Here is a 14884-nt window from a genome sequence, read left to right as displayed (position 1 = left end):
TTCAGTAGGTCACCTCAAAACACACACACACACACGCAGGCACGCACACACACACACACACACACACACAAAAGTCACTTCAATCACTTTTATTGTCATCCATAAAACATTCTGAACAATTCACAAAATTTGTAATCACAAACAGTTGTTTTATAAAAATCTGACTGTAGAGATCACATTAAACCAGCAGTCAATGTAAATCTGGAACAATACCTGATGGTTTGTCACAAAATGATTTGTTTGAGCATAGAAACACACACACACGCACGCACGCACACACTCATCCGAATAAAAAAAAGACAGTGAAAATCGGCTCAGTGCATCAGGGACGATGGGTTCTCGCTGTGTGAATGAAGATCATCTGTGGTTGGTCGGTGCTTAAGAAGCCATTGTGGCTTGCCGTTCTTCCCTTTTCAGTTGAGCACAGGCTTGCTATAGTTCTCAAAGGTTTCCTTTGTACTCGTGCGGACAGTAGCCCACAAACAGAGGTTCGGCTGCAATACCGCGCCTGGACACACAGACACAAAAACTCATGATGATCATACTTACCAAGACAGAAACCAATGATTAACATTACAGAATATCATGCCTAGACACACTGAAACTGAAACTCTTGATAAACATGCTCATTTCAATTCAGTTATTTAATTCAGTTATTTAATTAAGTTATCTAACTTGAATCAAACATACGTCCTATCCTATGTTTTTGCCTATCTACATCTAAGATGCTGAATATGAACATAACTAGGAACACATCCTCCTCATAGGCTTCCCAAGCATTCACGAAATACAGGACATATTTCTGGGCATGGTGCGGTACTCACTCGACCATCCGACAGCGGTGCTGCACCAGGCGGACGTAGGCTTTATTCACATCCTTAACGCTCGCGTCACTCCATAGACGCTCACTCACGGCACTGGCACGCGGCCTACAGACAGACAGACAGACAGACATCTTTGTTTAGAGGCAAACATGAATGCATTCTGTAGAGGTCTGTTTTAACTAGAAAAGAACAGCAGTTTAGGCTCTGTGGATGAGGCATAGTTATGGTGGTGGTGGTGTTGTGTGGGGTGGGTAGGAAGCCCACGCTAGAAGTCTCCATCTTACCAGAGGCGGGGCGTGATGTTGGTGGCATCCACATACTCTCCCCAGAGACAAGCCTCTCCTCCAATCACAAGCTTCTTTTGCTCGTCAGTGCCTGGGGTCAAAGGTGAAATGTCCAGTTAAAGGTCAGCCCTCAGACAACTCCAAAAGCAGAATAATAATAACAACCATCATCATCATGTAAAATTAGTATGAACACGTAACTACTGATATGCACAGTCTAGCTAACATTTACCACACAAATACATGATCAGATGAATATGACTTTAGCTGATTGAGGATATTAAAGTATATTTATATAATGGTTGGCTTATCACTTGTTAACTACTACTGCAAATAAAACAAAATAAGGTTCCTCGTAAACAACAATGTCATCACCTGCATTGCTAACAATCCTGGAGAAAATGTCACCCCAGGCTTCCCTTTGGTTGCACTTACACACACACACCCTGCCTCATATACACACACACACACACCCTGTCACACACACAACCCTGTGACTCAGCAGTGAAGTCTTGTGACTATGAGACAATGTATTATCCTAGTGCTGCAAGTACATGAACAAAGAGAGAGACACCCTGTGGACAGGGTAAACTTTAACTGACAAAGTCAAGTACAACTGCAGCTCCAGACTGGATCATGTGACCTCAGCATAGAACCTCCAGTGCCAGACTGTCACTAGTCATCATGTGATAGGCAATCGCTTGCTGTCACACACACACTCTCTCACACACACACACACACACACACACACACACACACACACACACACACACACACACACACACACACACACACACACACACACACACACACACACACACACACACACACACACACACACACACACACACACAGTATGAGGAGAGTACAGTATCCATCTTAGCTCCACACACACACACACACACACCGGTGAAGTTGCAGGGGTCGGCCTTGTAAATGTTGACCCAGTCCTGGCCGTAGGAGATGCGGTTGAGGTACCAGGGAGTGGAGAGGAGGGTGGCAAACCCTGCAGCAGTCACACGCGCCAGCTCAGCCTGGTACTGCACCTGACTGCCCTTCCACACATGGATCAGGGTGTCCATATTCAGCTACACACATGCATACGCGCACACACACACACACACACACACAGAAATGTGTGCAGAGGCTTTCTTTAAGAGTTGTCCACAAGCAAAATATTTCACTTAATTGGCAGTTTAATTGGCATGTTTAAGTCATAGCCTTCTATTCTTGCAGGCATCTTAGTATTACCATGAGCCTGAAGCAAGGCAGGTACTGACTTATACATGCAAATGCCTCTAGACCAAGCATATCAGTGAGGACATCTGATGGCTGGATGACACTGATTAGTCCACGGTCAGGTTTTGCTTGTCAGTCTATGGTGCATTGTTAAGAGCTGACTACAACACATGCAGCAGCAGCATAGTGGGAAGCCATAGGGTTGACCATAGAGATTTATTGAGGGAAACACAGCAGGTGAAGGGGATTGTGGGACAGCTGTGGGAGTGTGGAGAACAACTGGAGTCATCAGTGGGATTATTTAGTTTCAGGGTGTTAAATTAACACAGAGTGAAGATGGAATTTATAATTCATTTATGGATTGAGATTTGAGGGATAAGTTAGAGACAAAAGGCATTGTGTTCCATCCTGTGAGATATCATGGTAGCTCAAGGAGATGACCCTCAATCTCCCCATGAGGTCCTGGAAAACTTAATGGGTCACACACACCTGCGTGCACACAGTCTTTCAAGGGTTTAACCATTTGAAACAAACGTTTTAGGCCTATTCTTTATTATTTATTTTTGTAAAGCCTGCCAGGATATGTGTCAACTTCGAACATATTAACCCATTACACAGGATGCATTAACACAGGTTTGCTCCTAGTTCCTTGTCAACACAGAAATGCGCCACTCGTCCAAAAAAGGGAATGTGATATTTTTTGCCAGATAGATAAATCAGATAGAGACGAATGTCACCACACTAACATTTACTCCAAAATTCACTCTTCTGCTGAAGTTTTCATTTATTGCCGGAGTTTAAGACAACCCAACGATGCAGAGTACGCCGTTTTCTGCCTGAGCTTCCCCAGCCAAACTAGGGCCCATCGTGTAAGTGGCACAGGTTCTGACAATCATGACTAACTATTAAACACAGAAACCCTCAGTTACCCAGCAACTAGCTGGGTGAAGATCTAAGAATATTAGGGTACATCCTGGATAACAATGTCTTACTTTAGAGTAAGTAGTGGGTTTCCCCCATAACTGATGAGGTGTGGGACCTCCACACACTTCATCTTTGCAAAATCCTCCTGGTAGTTTACCGTATTTCCTGACTATAAACCGCACCGTATATAAACCGCATTACAGTATTTACATAATTTTACAAAACAAACCTGTGTATTGATCGCACTCGTGTATTAACTGCAGTTTATTCAACGTTACATCATCCCACCACGTAAAACGAAATGCCATGGTTGTGGTGATAGTGCTACTAGCCATTTAAAAGTCGTATGGGATGGGCATTTCAAGCAAAAATGGTACACCCTCTCCTCGCACACACACACACCCATAGGCTTCCTCATTCCCATTCACAGTGTTATGGTGCTGTGTGGGAATGGATGCTAAATGTTTCAGTCGAATCGTTAATAGTCCCCCTGGCAACTACTGAATTAACGAGAAGAGCAAGGGGGAGGAGGGACTTCACCCCCTTTATACACTAGACTGGTATCAGAGTAAGCCCTTGCTCCACTGAGGTCCTATTATTTCTCATCCACAAGTGGTTGTGATCACTCTGAACCCAAGACTGCCTTTTAATGGTGAGGTGATTATGTGAATTTAAACTTTGCTTCAGGTTATGCAGCTTGGTTACTATGGTTGCCTAGTTGCAAAGCTAGCTAGCTAGAAACTTTAAATTGCAGAATTGTAAAATTGCAGAATTCCATTTGCATGATGGGATAGCTAGCTAATTTTACTAAATCAATGTGTAAGATATGGAAAATGGTTGGGAAATTACGGTGGTCAGATTGACTTTTGCTACATTCACACCAACCACACACACACACACACACACACACACCATTAAAGTTGTGGGGCTCGACGCTGTATATGCGTTTCCAGTCCTGCCCATAGGCGATATCGTTGAGGTACCAATTAGCCGAGAGGAGGGCTCGGTATCCAGCACCAGTGACCTTGGCCAGTTCCTCCTGGTACTGCCTGCCCTTCCACACAGTGATCAGTGCATCCTGCTTCAGCTATAAATAGCCAAAAAATACATAAAAAAACAGAGAGACTAGAGCACACATGTAAATAGTCTTCCACCACAACACCAATAAAGGCAACCCAAACAGCAGAGAGGTACCATAAGCAAAAGCCCAAAAAAAGCCCAAAAAACATGTAGCCCACAGTCCCCCTGGCCAGAACACCTCTGGAACCCAGAGGGAAAACAAGCACCTGCCACAACCTCCAAATCCCACCGTTGGCACATCTAACGCTTCCTTTCTGCACAATCCCACCTCTGGAACATCCAACGCTTCCTTTCTGCACAATCCCACCTCTGGAACATCTAACGCTTCCTTTCTGCACAATCCCACCTCTGGAACATCCAACGCTTCCTTTCTGCACAATCCCACACAGCCTTTCACACAGACAGACTCAAGCAGAGTTTTATCAGTGGAGGCCAGAGATGTCTAAAAGTAGAAGTGTCTGAAACTGCAGTGCCATGATCTGTGGTTGATCTGCAGCCTGGCAAACAAAACAAGGAACCATGTCTTATGACCTGTCCTTTTGGTTTATCGATAAGCTATTGTTTGGTAACTTGTGACATTCCCATATAGTTCTTCTTTATAAGAGTCATCATGGGGTTTTAAAAAAAGAGCAAAGTCTGTTTTTCCACATGTGGTGAAAGTCAAGTGGTCAACAAAGTAGAACTTGTTGAAGTAGAACAAACCTGAACACATACTCAGATAAGACAGAACCTTTCACACATTTAAAACACACCAAAGTCATCATGTTACACTGGCACAGTGCTTTCTCTTCTTGAAGAGAGCTCACGGACACACGGACACACAGTTTCTTTAGTGGACATCAGTGAAGTAGGACTGGCAACACAAATGTTCAGATAGACCATCATAAACCGTTGGAGACCGTTACTACCACACCAAGCTTGTGAGGTAAAGTGAGGTCACATCCCTTGAGAGTAGTCCAGAACCTTCCCAAGCAGACGTCACTGAGGCAGGGTCTACTCATCACCTCAAAGCTGTTCACGCTTTCAGTCAAACTGAACAGGTCCATCCACTGGACATGTCTTTGCACAGTCTGATGAACTGCTTTAGTACCCCGTCTTCAAAAACAAACACACCGTTGAAATTGTGGGGGTCCTCTTTGTAGAGATTCTTCCAGTCCTGGCCATATGAGATGATGTTTAGGTACCAGGGGGCAGATAGAAGGGTTTGGTATCCAGCGGAGGTGACACGGGACAGCTCATCTTTGTAACCGCCCTTACCCCACCAGATCCACACGTGAACCAATGTCTCTGGCTTCAGCTGAACACCACACACAGAGATACACGCGCATACACGCACACACAAACAGAGTAGGACAATGAACACCTGCCACTAAAATGATGCATCTGAATTATAATGTCAAGACGGGGCTCCGTCTTGCAAGTCCTTAAGCAGCGATAATTAGATACATCTCACCCAAGCACTGGCAAGCAACATTCACTAAACACAGACAAAAAGAAAAAAGAAAACCGCATTCACTCTGAGATTTGTAACTGGCTATGAGATCAGACGACAAAAAGACACCCAATCCCCCAGCAAGCCAGACAGAGTCACACATGCATCACATTTCACAAGAGTGTTCTTTGATAAGAAAGAAAGAAAGAAAGAAAGAAATAAAGAAAGAAAAGAAAAGAAAAGAAAAGAAAGCAGAGAGAGCAAGAGTGAGATGCAAAAAAGGAATGGAGAGAGACAAAAAGAGAGAAAGATATAGAGGGAAGGGAAGCGAGAAAGAAAGACAGAAAGAAAGAAAGAGATGAGTAATTGCAGAACAAGTACTGATGGAAGTTGCAGCATTAACTTGTCATTATCTACACACCGGGCAAAGACGAACCCAAGCGACTTCTGCCAAAAAAAATAAAAAATCCCCCTCCACCCAAATCCAGCCTGAGCCACAGCACAGAGGGAACCCCAGCGGAATACAAAAGCCCCACATCTGGCGGCCATCTCTCACTTCTCTACACACAGCCACGAGAGGACAAGAATTACTTGTCAAGCCCAAATGTAGCTTTGACTGTAGAAATCACACTGGGTGCCCATATTGAAAGGAAGGGTCAGAGGCTACATGCCTAGTGGCCATGGTCACTTATTTCTGCTGATACAGACCCAACATAGTGGCCCCAGCTTTGAGGATGATGACGGCTGGCAGAAATGGAAGCACATTCGCACTGTTGCACAGGAGTAAGGTCAGGGGTAAAGGTAGGCCAAAGTCAGGCCAAAGTCAATTAATGAAAGGTTTGGTCAGCTCTTGCTTCCTTGCTAATACAGAAATAGGTATGTATAATAGGCCACTCTTCCGAAATAGGGAACATGATATTTTTTGCCATATAGATAAATCAGACTTGGGCAATGATATTTTATGATTGGCATATTGAAAATGTTTCGTCACGCCCATATTCAAATTCCACACCTCGGCAGAGAACTTTGTTTATGGCAGGAGTTTAGACAACCCGCCCGGGCAGTTTCTGCCAGCCGTTATCGTCCTCAAAATAGGGGCCAGTGTGTTTGACCCCCGCTGGAGCCGCTCATGTAGACAAGCCAACAAAACACACACCTATTATTTTACTATAAGCCAGTTTCAGGAGCTGCGGTTCCAGGATCTGTGTATGGGGCCAGTTTGGGAAAAGACAAAAGGAACCACAGCTTGTTACCAGTCCTGACTATGGTTTATTGATCATTGCTTGCGTGAGGAGGTCAACCTCAGCTTCGTTCCTAATTAAAAGGGGAACCGTATGAGGTTTTAGAACAGAGATGTTCTCACATCAAAGACAACACAAAGTGCACACCACACTGAACCCTTGCTGGGGTGAGCTCAGTAGTCCTCACACCTCCAACAACTGAGAGGCCAATCATGGACCATCTCTTGAGGTAAGCACACATTCTGTGAGTATGCCCCACGACCTTCACTGACCTCCAGGAGGCCATCAAGGCAGAACCTACTCATCTCAACACAGGATGCTCAATCTTTCACTCTTCATGAAGTCTATCCATCAAAAGTTCTAAATGTCTTTGTGAATATGCAGCTTTAACTGCTTTTTGGGTTTTTTTTTAGGCTGAATCACACACACCATTGAAATCGTAGGGGTCGGCTTTGTAGAGCTTCTGCCAGTCCTGGCCGTATGAGATCTGGTCCAGGTACCAAGGGGCGGAGAGGAGGGTCTGATATCCAGCGGCGGTGACACGGGACATCTCATTTGTCCACCCGCCCGCATTAAACCAGATCCACACGTGGACCAGTGTGTCGGCTTTCAGCTGAACACCACACACACACACACACACACACACACACACAGGGACATAATGCGCTCCTGCTTCTAAAACAATGTTTTTGTCTAAACACACAAATCACAGTCAGCATGATTGCCTCTTACCAAGTTACAAACCTCAGAGAAACAGAAATCACCCGAAAGCCAGAGCAAGCAGTAGGCCACATTTCCCCTCACTTTAACCACAATGTTGAGGATGACATGAAGTCAGTAAGCACAAACTCTCCAAACACACTGAGAAAGTCAGAACCAGCCTCTCCACGTTTACGATCATCTCGTTTTTACGCTTTCAAACGGAAGCCTGAGAGTAACATTTTTAATCATTCCTTATAATTAAGACTACTGTAAGAAAAATACCAACCATCCACAATAATCAGAAGGTCTCATTTTGTATAAAAGTTCTAAATCTAAGGTCCTGTAATAAATGAACATTGTTGAGCTAGGTTCTAACAGGACCACTATGTTAGAACATCTACAGACAAGCTGAGTTTTAAAAAACAAAAAAGACTAACCACTGAAATTGAGAGGCTCCACCTTGTAGTAATCCTCCCAATCCTGGCCATAACTAATCCAGTCTAGGTACCAGGGGGCGGAAAGAATGGTGGGATAGCCCGCCCCTGTCACTTGCTGTAGCTCCTCCTCCAGATTGTTGTTCTTCCACACCCCCACCACAGTGTCAGCTTTCAGCTGCAACAGGCACAGTGATTGGCTGCCCACTAAACAAGTACACAGCTGATTGGCTGCACACTAGCTAATTCAACAAGCGCAGAGGTGATTGGATGCACACTAAATGCGTCCGGCATGCTGGGTAGCTCACTGTCCTGAACAGCATTCTATGCAAGAGCTGGGAGTCTGATTCTACGTGTTTGAAGTTCAAGGGCTCAAAGCTTCATTAGCAGCAGAAGCAGCATGCATGGATTACTTTGCCAAATGATCATTAGAGCCTTATTCATATATTATCTACTATGCTGATATTAGACATGGATGTCTTGTCATGTTTTAGTTCACCCCAAAATCATATTCAATTTAAATTCAACATACTTTATTTATTACTATATACATTTAAGTGCAGGGGAAATGGGAGTTATCCATTTCAGTCATTGGCTGAGGCTCTGATGATCATGTAAGCAGCCACCCTTGGTGAAAAGCTCAACTTACCTTCACTCCGTTGTCAAACACCTCCTGCCAGATCATGTACCCTTTATTAGTGGTGCTCACAATGTCCAGGAGCCTATAAATATGCAGAGGAAACACAGGCCAAACAGATTGTGTCAGATCAGAAGCAGACATAAGCCATGTTGAAATCCAATATTATGAGTTTCCAGCTTGAGTGAGAAGATGCACACGTGTCAATCAGAAAGCTGAAAGATAACCCGCCACATGGAGAAAAGTTTACGCCTCAAAGGTCTCTTCATCAGACACCAAAGGTCACATAAGGAGAAATCCTGCAGCTGCCATACCGTGCTGTAGTTGTGTTCAGGTGTGTTTGTCACAGTACCTCTGGATGTAGTAGGACTCCAGTTTGCTGTAGTCTTTGCCAAACCCCTGTTCCGCCATAAACTTTGTGATATCAGGGTTGGATTTCCTGTTGGTTAAGGGGAAATGTTCAATTACGTACAACATTATCTTAACAAAAGCCATCTGTATTGGGTGAGTCAAACTCCAAGTCTGACAGGTGTATATATAGTTCTTTGTCCTAAATCAAGTCAGTTATTGATAGTCACGGTCTGCTGAGTCTGTACATCACATGACAACACTTTCCTTTCCTGTTACTCTGGAGAGGGAACTACCCCTTTTGCCACCTAATGGCAAATGTGATATAAATCAAGGAAGAACGAAGAATGAACATGCAGAAATAAAAAAATCTTGGTTTATCTGTAAACCCCCCAACTGGGAGCTGTACATTAAACATGTTTATTAGCCACAGCACTCTGATAAGTCACTGGCCTACTTGGCTAAGATAAGCGAAAGCTAATTAGCCTTCTGACCAGCAGGAGAAGTCGACCTCGTCTCCCCCGAGGTGCACGTAAGCGTCCGGGAACACGGAGCTGATCTCCTTGAAGAAGGACGCCATGAAGTCGTAGGTGGAGTTAAGCATGGGATTGACCGGCCCGTACGACCCACTAGGAGTGGCGCCCGAGTAGCAGGGGGTCAGCAGGTCCTTCTGGCCTACCAGCCCAAAACAGGAAGTGAGGCGGGAAGTCACATGATTAATAATAGAGAATTTGCACGATCACACACTTGGATCTGATAAGAGATTCCAGGAAAAGTATATGTAATATCTGTTGCTACTTGAAGAGTTAGAAAAGCCAGTGAATAGCACTTTCTTTAGCTCTCCTTATTGCAGAGACAGAGAGTCACTTGATTAATTGAGTTAAGAACTTGAAACAAACACACACGCACATCAGTTCAATATTTCAGAAATAGACACTGATAATTCTACAACTCCTCTGCTATTGCTCATTTAAGGATAAAAGGACATTGAAAGGAATCATCTTAAGCGCTCGTTATTAGTCTGGAGACTCCCTGCCTCGTAACAGCATGGTACCGAAGTCTGTCTGGACGTACAACCTCTGATCTCACTCACTTTTGCCCCACGACTGCGTGTGACCTGGTGTGTCAAACTCTGGAATGACCCGGATACCCCTCATGCGAGCGAACTCGATCACCATCTTCACGTCGGAGGGAGTGTACACGTGTGTGTACGGGTGATAGGCGCCCTGACCACACAATGGGGAGAGAAGAAGCTTTAACAGAGGATGCTACATCAACTTGCCTGCTTAACTGAGCTATATGATTATGTTCATGGATGTAGGTCATTCAATGCTCTTTTTTTCCAGGCATCAAACTGTAGAGTGAAGTCTGTTTGTTTCTATTTGTGAGGCATGGTACTACACGCCTACTCATACTTCATCCCCATTATGACAATCATCAATCAGGTCGTCCTCACTTTCCTCATAGTCATGACTCATAACCACATTAACCCTTCTCAGTAATAGGGAAGTGAGTGGACTAAAGGAACCCAAATAGGTCCCAATCCATCATGGGTCAAATTAGATGCGACCAGAGAACTATCAGACTGATGAAGTGAAATAGCAACCAAGGCTACAGCTGCCCCCATCAAGCCCTCTCCTAGTGTAAGAGGAGTCTCCTGTGAATGGACATTCATTCGAGATGACCTGGCAGATGAGGCCAGATCTGGCCGTTATGTGGGTAGAGACTCACCTTCTGGCTCAGGTCGGGGAAGGTGCGACTCACGTAGGGGAAGGACGGGTCATCTACGATGTGCCAGTGGAAGACGTTAAACTTGTTCATGGCCATGGCTTCCTGTTAGGGTTGAAAACAAATCTCTTCCTTAACACTCATGAGTGGGGAAGGATAGATGGATGGATGCAAGAACATTAAATATGACCAGTTCATCATATTTTAGTCCTACAGTTCTATCACAAACACAAAAAAGGTTCTAAAGACAAACAGCTAAGGTCAGAGAAGAACCATGCTTAACTCTCCACTAGAATGGATAGATGGTTAATGAACAGACAAATCCACCCTTCATCCATTCATCTACAAAAAATAGGTAGATCATGTGTTCCTACCACACATTTTGCATAATGCTTCCAAAACGATGCTATACGCATGTGACCTGAAACGGCACTAAAGGCCAGCTTACTGCTGATGAAAACAATCAAGTTTTCAAGTGCATGACTGTGCAAAAGATCCACTTTTGCCCCAGCTACACTTTCTGCTAATATCAACTTGCAGAGGAAGAATGTAATGTTTCCAAACAGGCTTTAAGTAACACTAAAGTTTATTTAGCTACCATTACAAACCAGTTTAATGAGCGTCAGACATATATCACAGGCCTGAGCCAACAGAGTCACCTGACTTGTAAAACGCCAATGGGAAAAAGCACCACCCTATCAATCAGGTTTTGTTACAATATGACAGTCACCTGAGTCTCATCTAGACACTCCTGAACTCTGACCAATCCTCAGGTATGACACACACACCTTCATAATAACCTAATTACCTGAATTATCTACGTCAATAACCACAGACAACCTATTCCACTGTTGGAACTGTGTATGGTGCTCAGATTGTATGACAGACTTTCTTTTCAGAGTAATTTAAGGCCTTTTAACAAGGCTTTAAGTAGCAAGACAGAAGAAAGGCCTGGGATATTGTTCATCAACAAGACAGCAAGACAGCCAAACAAAACCAACATGATTACATTTTCACCTCTTCTAACCTTCAGTTACATTGACATTATATGGCTTTAGTAAGTGGATGACATCCTGTGACATGCTGTAATAACATGACAGTTAAGGACAGCGGTTTTAACCTTGGCAGAGTTGTTCAGAAAATTTGCAAAACAGCACTACTCTTCGCCACAACATGTGATGGCTGCCTTGTGATTTCAGCTGCAAACAGGAACAATAAATAATATCGTTTCACCACAGCTCTGCTTCACCAGCTCAACCACAAGATTTCTAAATGCCTACAGCGGAGGCGGGACGCACCACTCACCAGATTGGCCAAGATGACTTTGAGTGGCAGGTAGTGGCGAGATGTGTCCAAAAGCACTCCTCTATGGGCAAACCGGGGGAAGTCCGAGATGGCCGTCTTATTGATATTTCTCTGTTGAAAGAAAAAACAAGAAAAATATTGGTGTTTAGGGATGCATGTACAGCTCTTGTGTATGTTAACAGGGTGTCTGTTTTTTTATGCAGTGCTTTAGCTGATACAAATATATAGTTTCTGATACTTCACAAATGTCGTGTTTTGTCTTATGACTTGTTGGACCAAAAATAATTCCAAAGTCCAATCAAGTTATTGTTTAACGTTAAATGTGTGAACGCCCTACATGGCTAGATGAATCAGAAACATTCAAAGTCTGAATATAACAGTTTTAATAGATTAAAAAGGTCTTCCAATACATCACAAACATCTTTCTGTCAGTGTCATTGTTTAGCATGACAAGTTTGAGCACCATACATATGGCATGGCCAGAGTACACAGACACATTCATGACCAGGATATAACAACTTTAATGATTTAACAAGGACTTACACTTCCATACGCATCTTCATACACCAGCTGGCTAAACGTCTCAAGGCCTGTCAGGGGAAATAAGTTATTGTTTATAAATCAATGTGGACTTTCCACAGACGACACAGGGGTAAATTCACTGAGGGCGAATAGATCCGTTTCAGTGTCCATGGCGTGAAGGCTAAAAAGTTACATGATTATTGAGGAAATAATGTCTCAGAATTATTTGTAAATGCATGTACCATGTTCCACAAACATTTAACGATTTACAAATGTGTTTTTCCATCCACAAACACAGAACTCCTTACTTGTGACTCATTTTAAGTAACGCAAAAAATGAATTTATATTTGTTAATATATACTTTATAATTTGTAAATATACATCAGGGTCGCCGACTCTGCTACTGGTAACATTGTAACCCAGTACAACCTGCCGCATGGACGGGTGGTCGGCGTCTAAATCCCCCCCGCCCCCCTCCATTGTATGCTGGTGAGGAGGGTGGCATGTCACCCAGCAGGTTTAAAAACAAGACCTGTCAAAGGGCGGATGAGCTCCTCGTGAACCAACGGCCATCTGACTATATGTTACTGTGTATGCAAGTGTGTTTGAGTGTGCGTGTCTACGCACATATGCACACACTTTTGTCAGTCAGTGTGTGTGTCTGCTTTTGTCAGTTGGGGTGTGTGTGTGTGTGTGTGTGTGTGTGTGTGTGTGTGTGTGTGTGTGTGTGTGTGTGTGTGTGTGTGTGTGTGTGTGTGTGTGTGTGTGTGTGTCAAATGAACATGTCTGTGTTGAGAGGTTCCCAGTGGGCCTTATGTAGGTGATTTCTCTGTTACCTCTCAGGGCTCCCCACACCGTTGGAGCTTGGAGCACTGCTGACGGCTGGTCTACGCTCAGCAGATCTGCAGAGGAGACAGGACATGCAGTTCTTGAGAAACAACACCACCTTGTGACCACTTGCTCAGTTCAACTGGTGAGTGTAAAATGCTATGAATGTAAAAAGCTAGCTAGGGTTTACATCCACAGAATGCATCTTTAGTAAACAACAGTCTACATTAAAGTGTTATCAAGGGGAATTCCCCAGATTAAACACATTTAGACGTTTAATCTTTTTCCAAAGCACTTGTCATGTTTTGTGCATGTTTATCAGTGTCAAACAATACACGTTTAGTTCTACACCACCTATTAAAATAAACTGACGAAACGTTCAGCATTTGACTGAAGCCAATGGTGTAACTAAAATTAGGTTTCTTAGATTCAGCCGCCAGGTGACCGTACGTAGATTATCCAGTGACACTAGGTAATCTCGGCATTTAAATGGATTTGTGTGCGAAACTATTTAGCGTGTCATTCTGCTGGTTGAACAGGTTAGGGCGGTCGACATGCAGCAGAGACAATAATCATACTCACATGACTCGTCGGACTTCAAACCCGGATAGCCGTCGCATTCAGAATCACTTGATGTGATCAAAACCTGAAGCTCCAACACTTCTTCGCCAACTGTCTTTTTCGGCTCTTTACTGAAGCCTTGTTTCTTCATGTAGCCAAATATGTAGTCGAAATACCTGTCATTATAAGAGTTTCAGTGGATTCCCCATGCTACAATCGCCACTTCTCTTGTTAATGTATACAAATTAAATCGGGAATGTAAATGTACATGTTTACATCCTTGTGTCTTATACCAGTTAATGATTAACAAGAACCAATTTACCAAACAAGTCCCTAACTCAGTAGGAAGTAGTAGCCGTTGATAACAGATAGCAGGGGGGTAGGCCTACAGTACAAAACAAAGACTTACCTGCGAAATGCCGTTTGCAGAAGACTACAGCCGGGTCCAGCAGACGATTGTTTAGCATGGACAATCTGGAAGTTGGAGCTGCTCAGTTTGAAAGCAGTTACGGACGTCTGTACTTTTTGTGGCATTGGCCACAGAGACAGATAGTCCGTGTCTTTTAGTTTGTGGCCGTCGTAGTCCCAGATGTCTTGATATGCCTGACACACAGCGACCACTAACACTAGAATCCCCAACTTCACAAGAAAACCCATAGTGCTTTCTATCAGAAACACTGAAGCTGTAGTGTACAGCGTAGTGTACAGTGTAGTCTAGTTTACAGTCAGCTGAGCAGTGGCGGTAACCGCGCAAACACAGCAAATACATTGAAGGGGAAGTGGGCGGTATAAGG

General features: G+C 43.8%; 1 protein-coding gene across 5 annotated transcripts; it reads right to left on the bottom strand.

Annotated features, from left to right (window-relative positions):
* Positions 1–74: 74 nt before the first annotated feature.
* hexb (hexosaminidase B (beta polypeptide)) lies at positions 75–14848 on the bottom strand. Of its 5 annotated transcripts, none has more exons than XM_031577424.1 (14): positions 14500–14848; positions 14112–14266; positions 13538–13603; positions 12722–12768; positions 12179–12289; positions 10877–10978; positions 10239–10371; positions 9640–9820; positions 9150–9236; positions 8810–8882; positions 8164–8338; positions 1109–1199; positions 825–929; positions 75–508 (listed from the first exon to the last, which is right to left on the bottom strand). In XM_031577424.1, exons 1-14 carry the CDS (start codon positions 14745–14747, stop codon positions 442–444), a joined length of 1641 nt encoding a protein of 546 aa, XP_031433284.1. In that variant the 5' UTR covers positions 14748–14848; the 3' UTR covers positions 75–441. The 5 variants fall into 5 exon arrangements, with proteins under 5 accessions (XP_031433284.1, XP_012671380.2, XP_012671391.2 ...); XM_012815926.2 differs by lacking the exon at positions 8164–8338 and adding an exon at positions 5465–5648; XM_012815937.2 differs by lacking the exon at positions 8164–8338 and adding an exon at positions 4184–4358.
* Between the last annotated feature and the right edge of the window lie 36 nt (positions 14849–14884).

This window comes from Clupea harengus, chromosome 12, assembly GCF_900700415.2.
Source record: "Clupea harengus chromosome 12, Ch_v2.0.2, whole genome shotgun sequence".
Classification (NCBI taxonomy): domain Eukaryota; kingdom Metazoa; phylum Chordata; class Actinopteri; order Clupeiformes; family Clupeidae; genus Clupea; species Clupea harengus.
This window is presented reverse-complemented; position numbering and strand designations above follow the sequence as displayed.

Coding starts and splice junctions, on each gene's coding strand:
- hexb (XM_012815926.2), bottom strand. CDS start 14,747: ATGGGTTTTCTTGTGAAGTTGGGGATTCTAGTGTTAGTGGTCGCTGTG. Junction 10,979..12,178: donor AAGTCATCTTGGCCAATCTG/GTGAGTGGTGCG, acceptor CAACCCTAACAG/GAAGCCATGGCCATGAACAA. Junction 1,200..5,464: donor GGACCCCCACAATTTCAACG/GTGTGTTTGTTT, acceptor CTTTGACCCCAG/GCACTGACGAGCAAAAGAAG.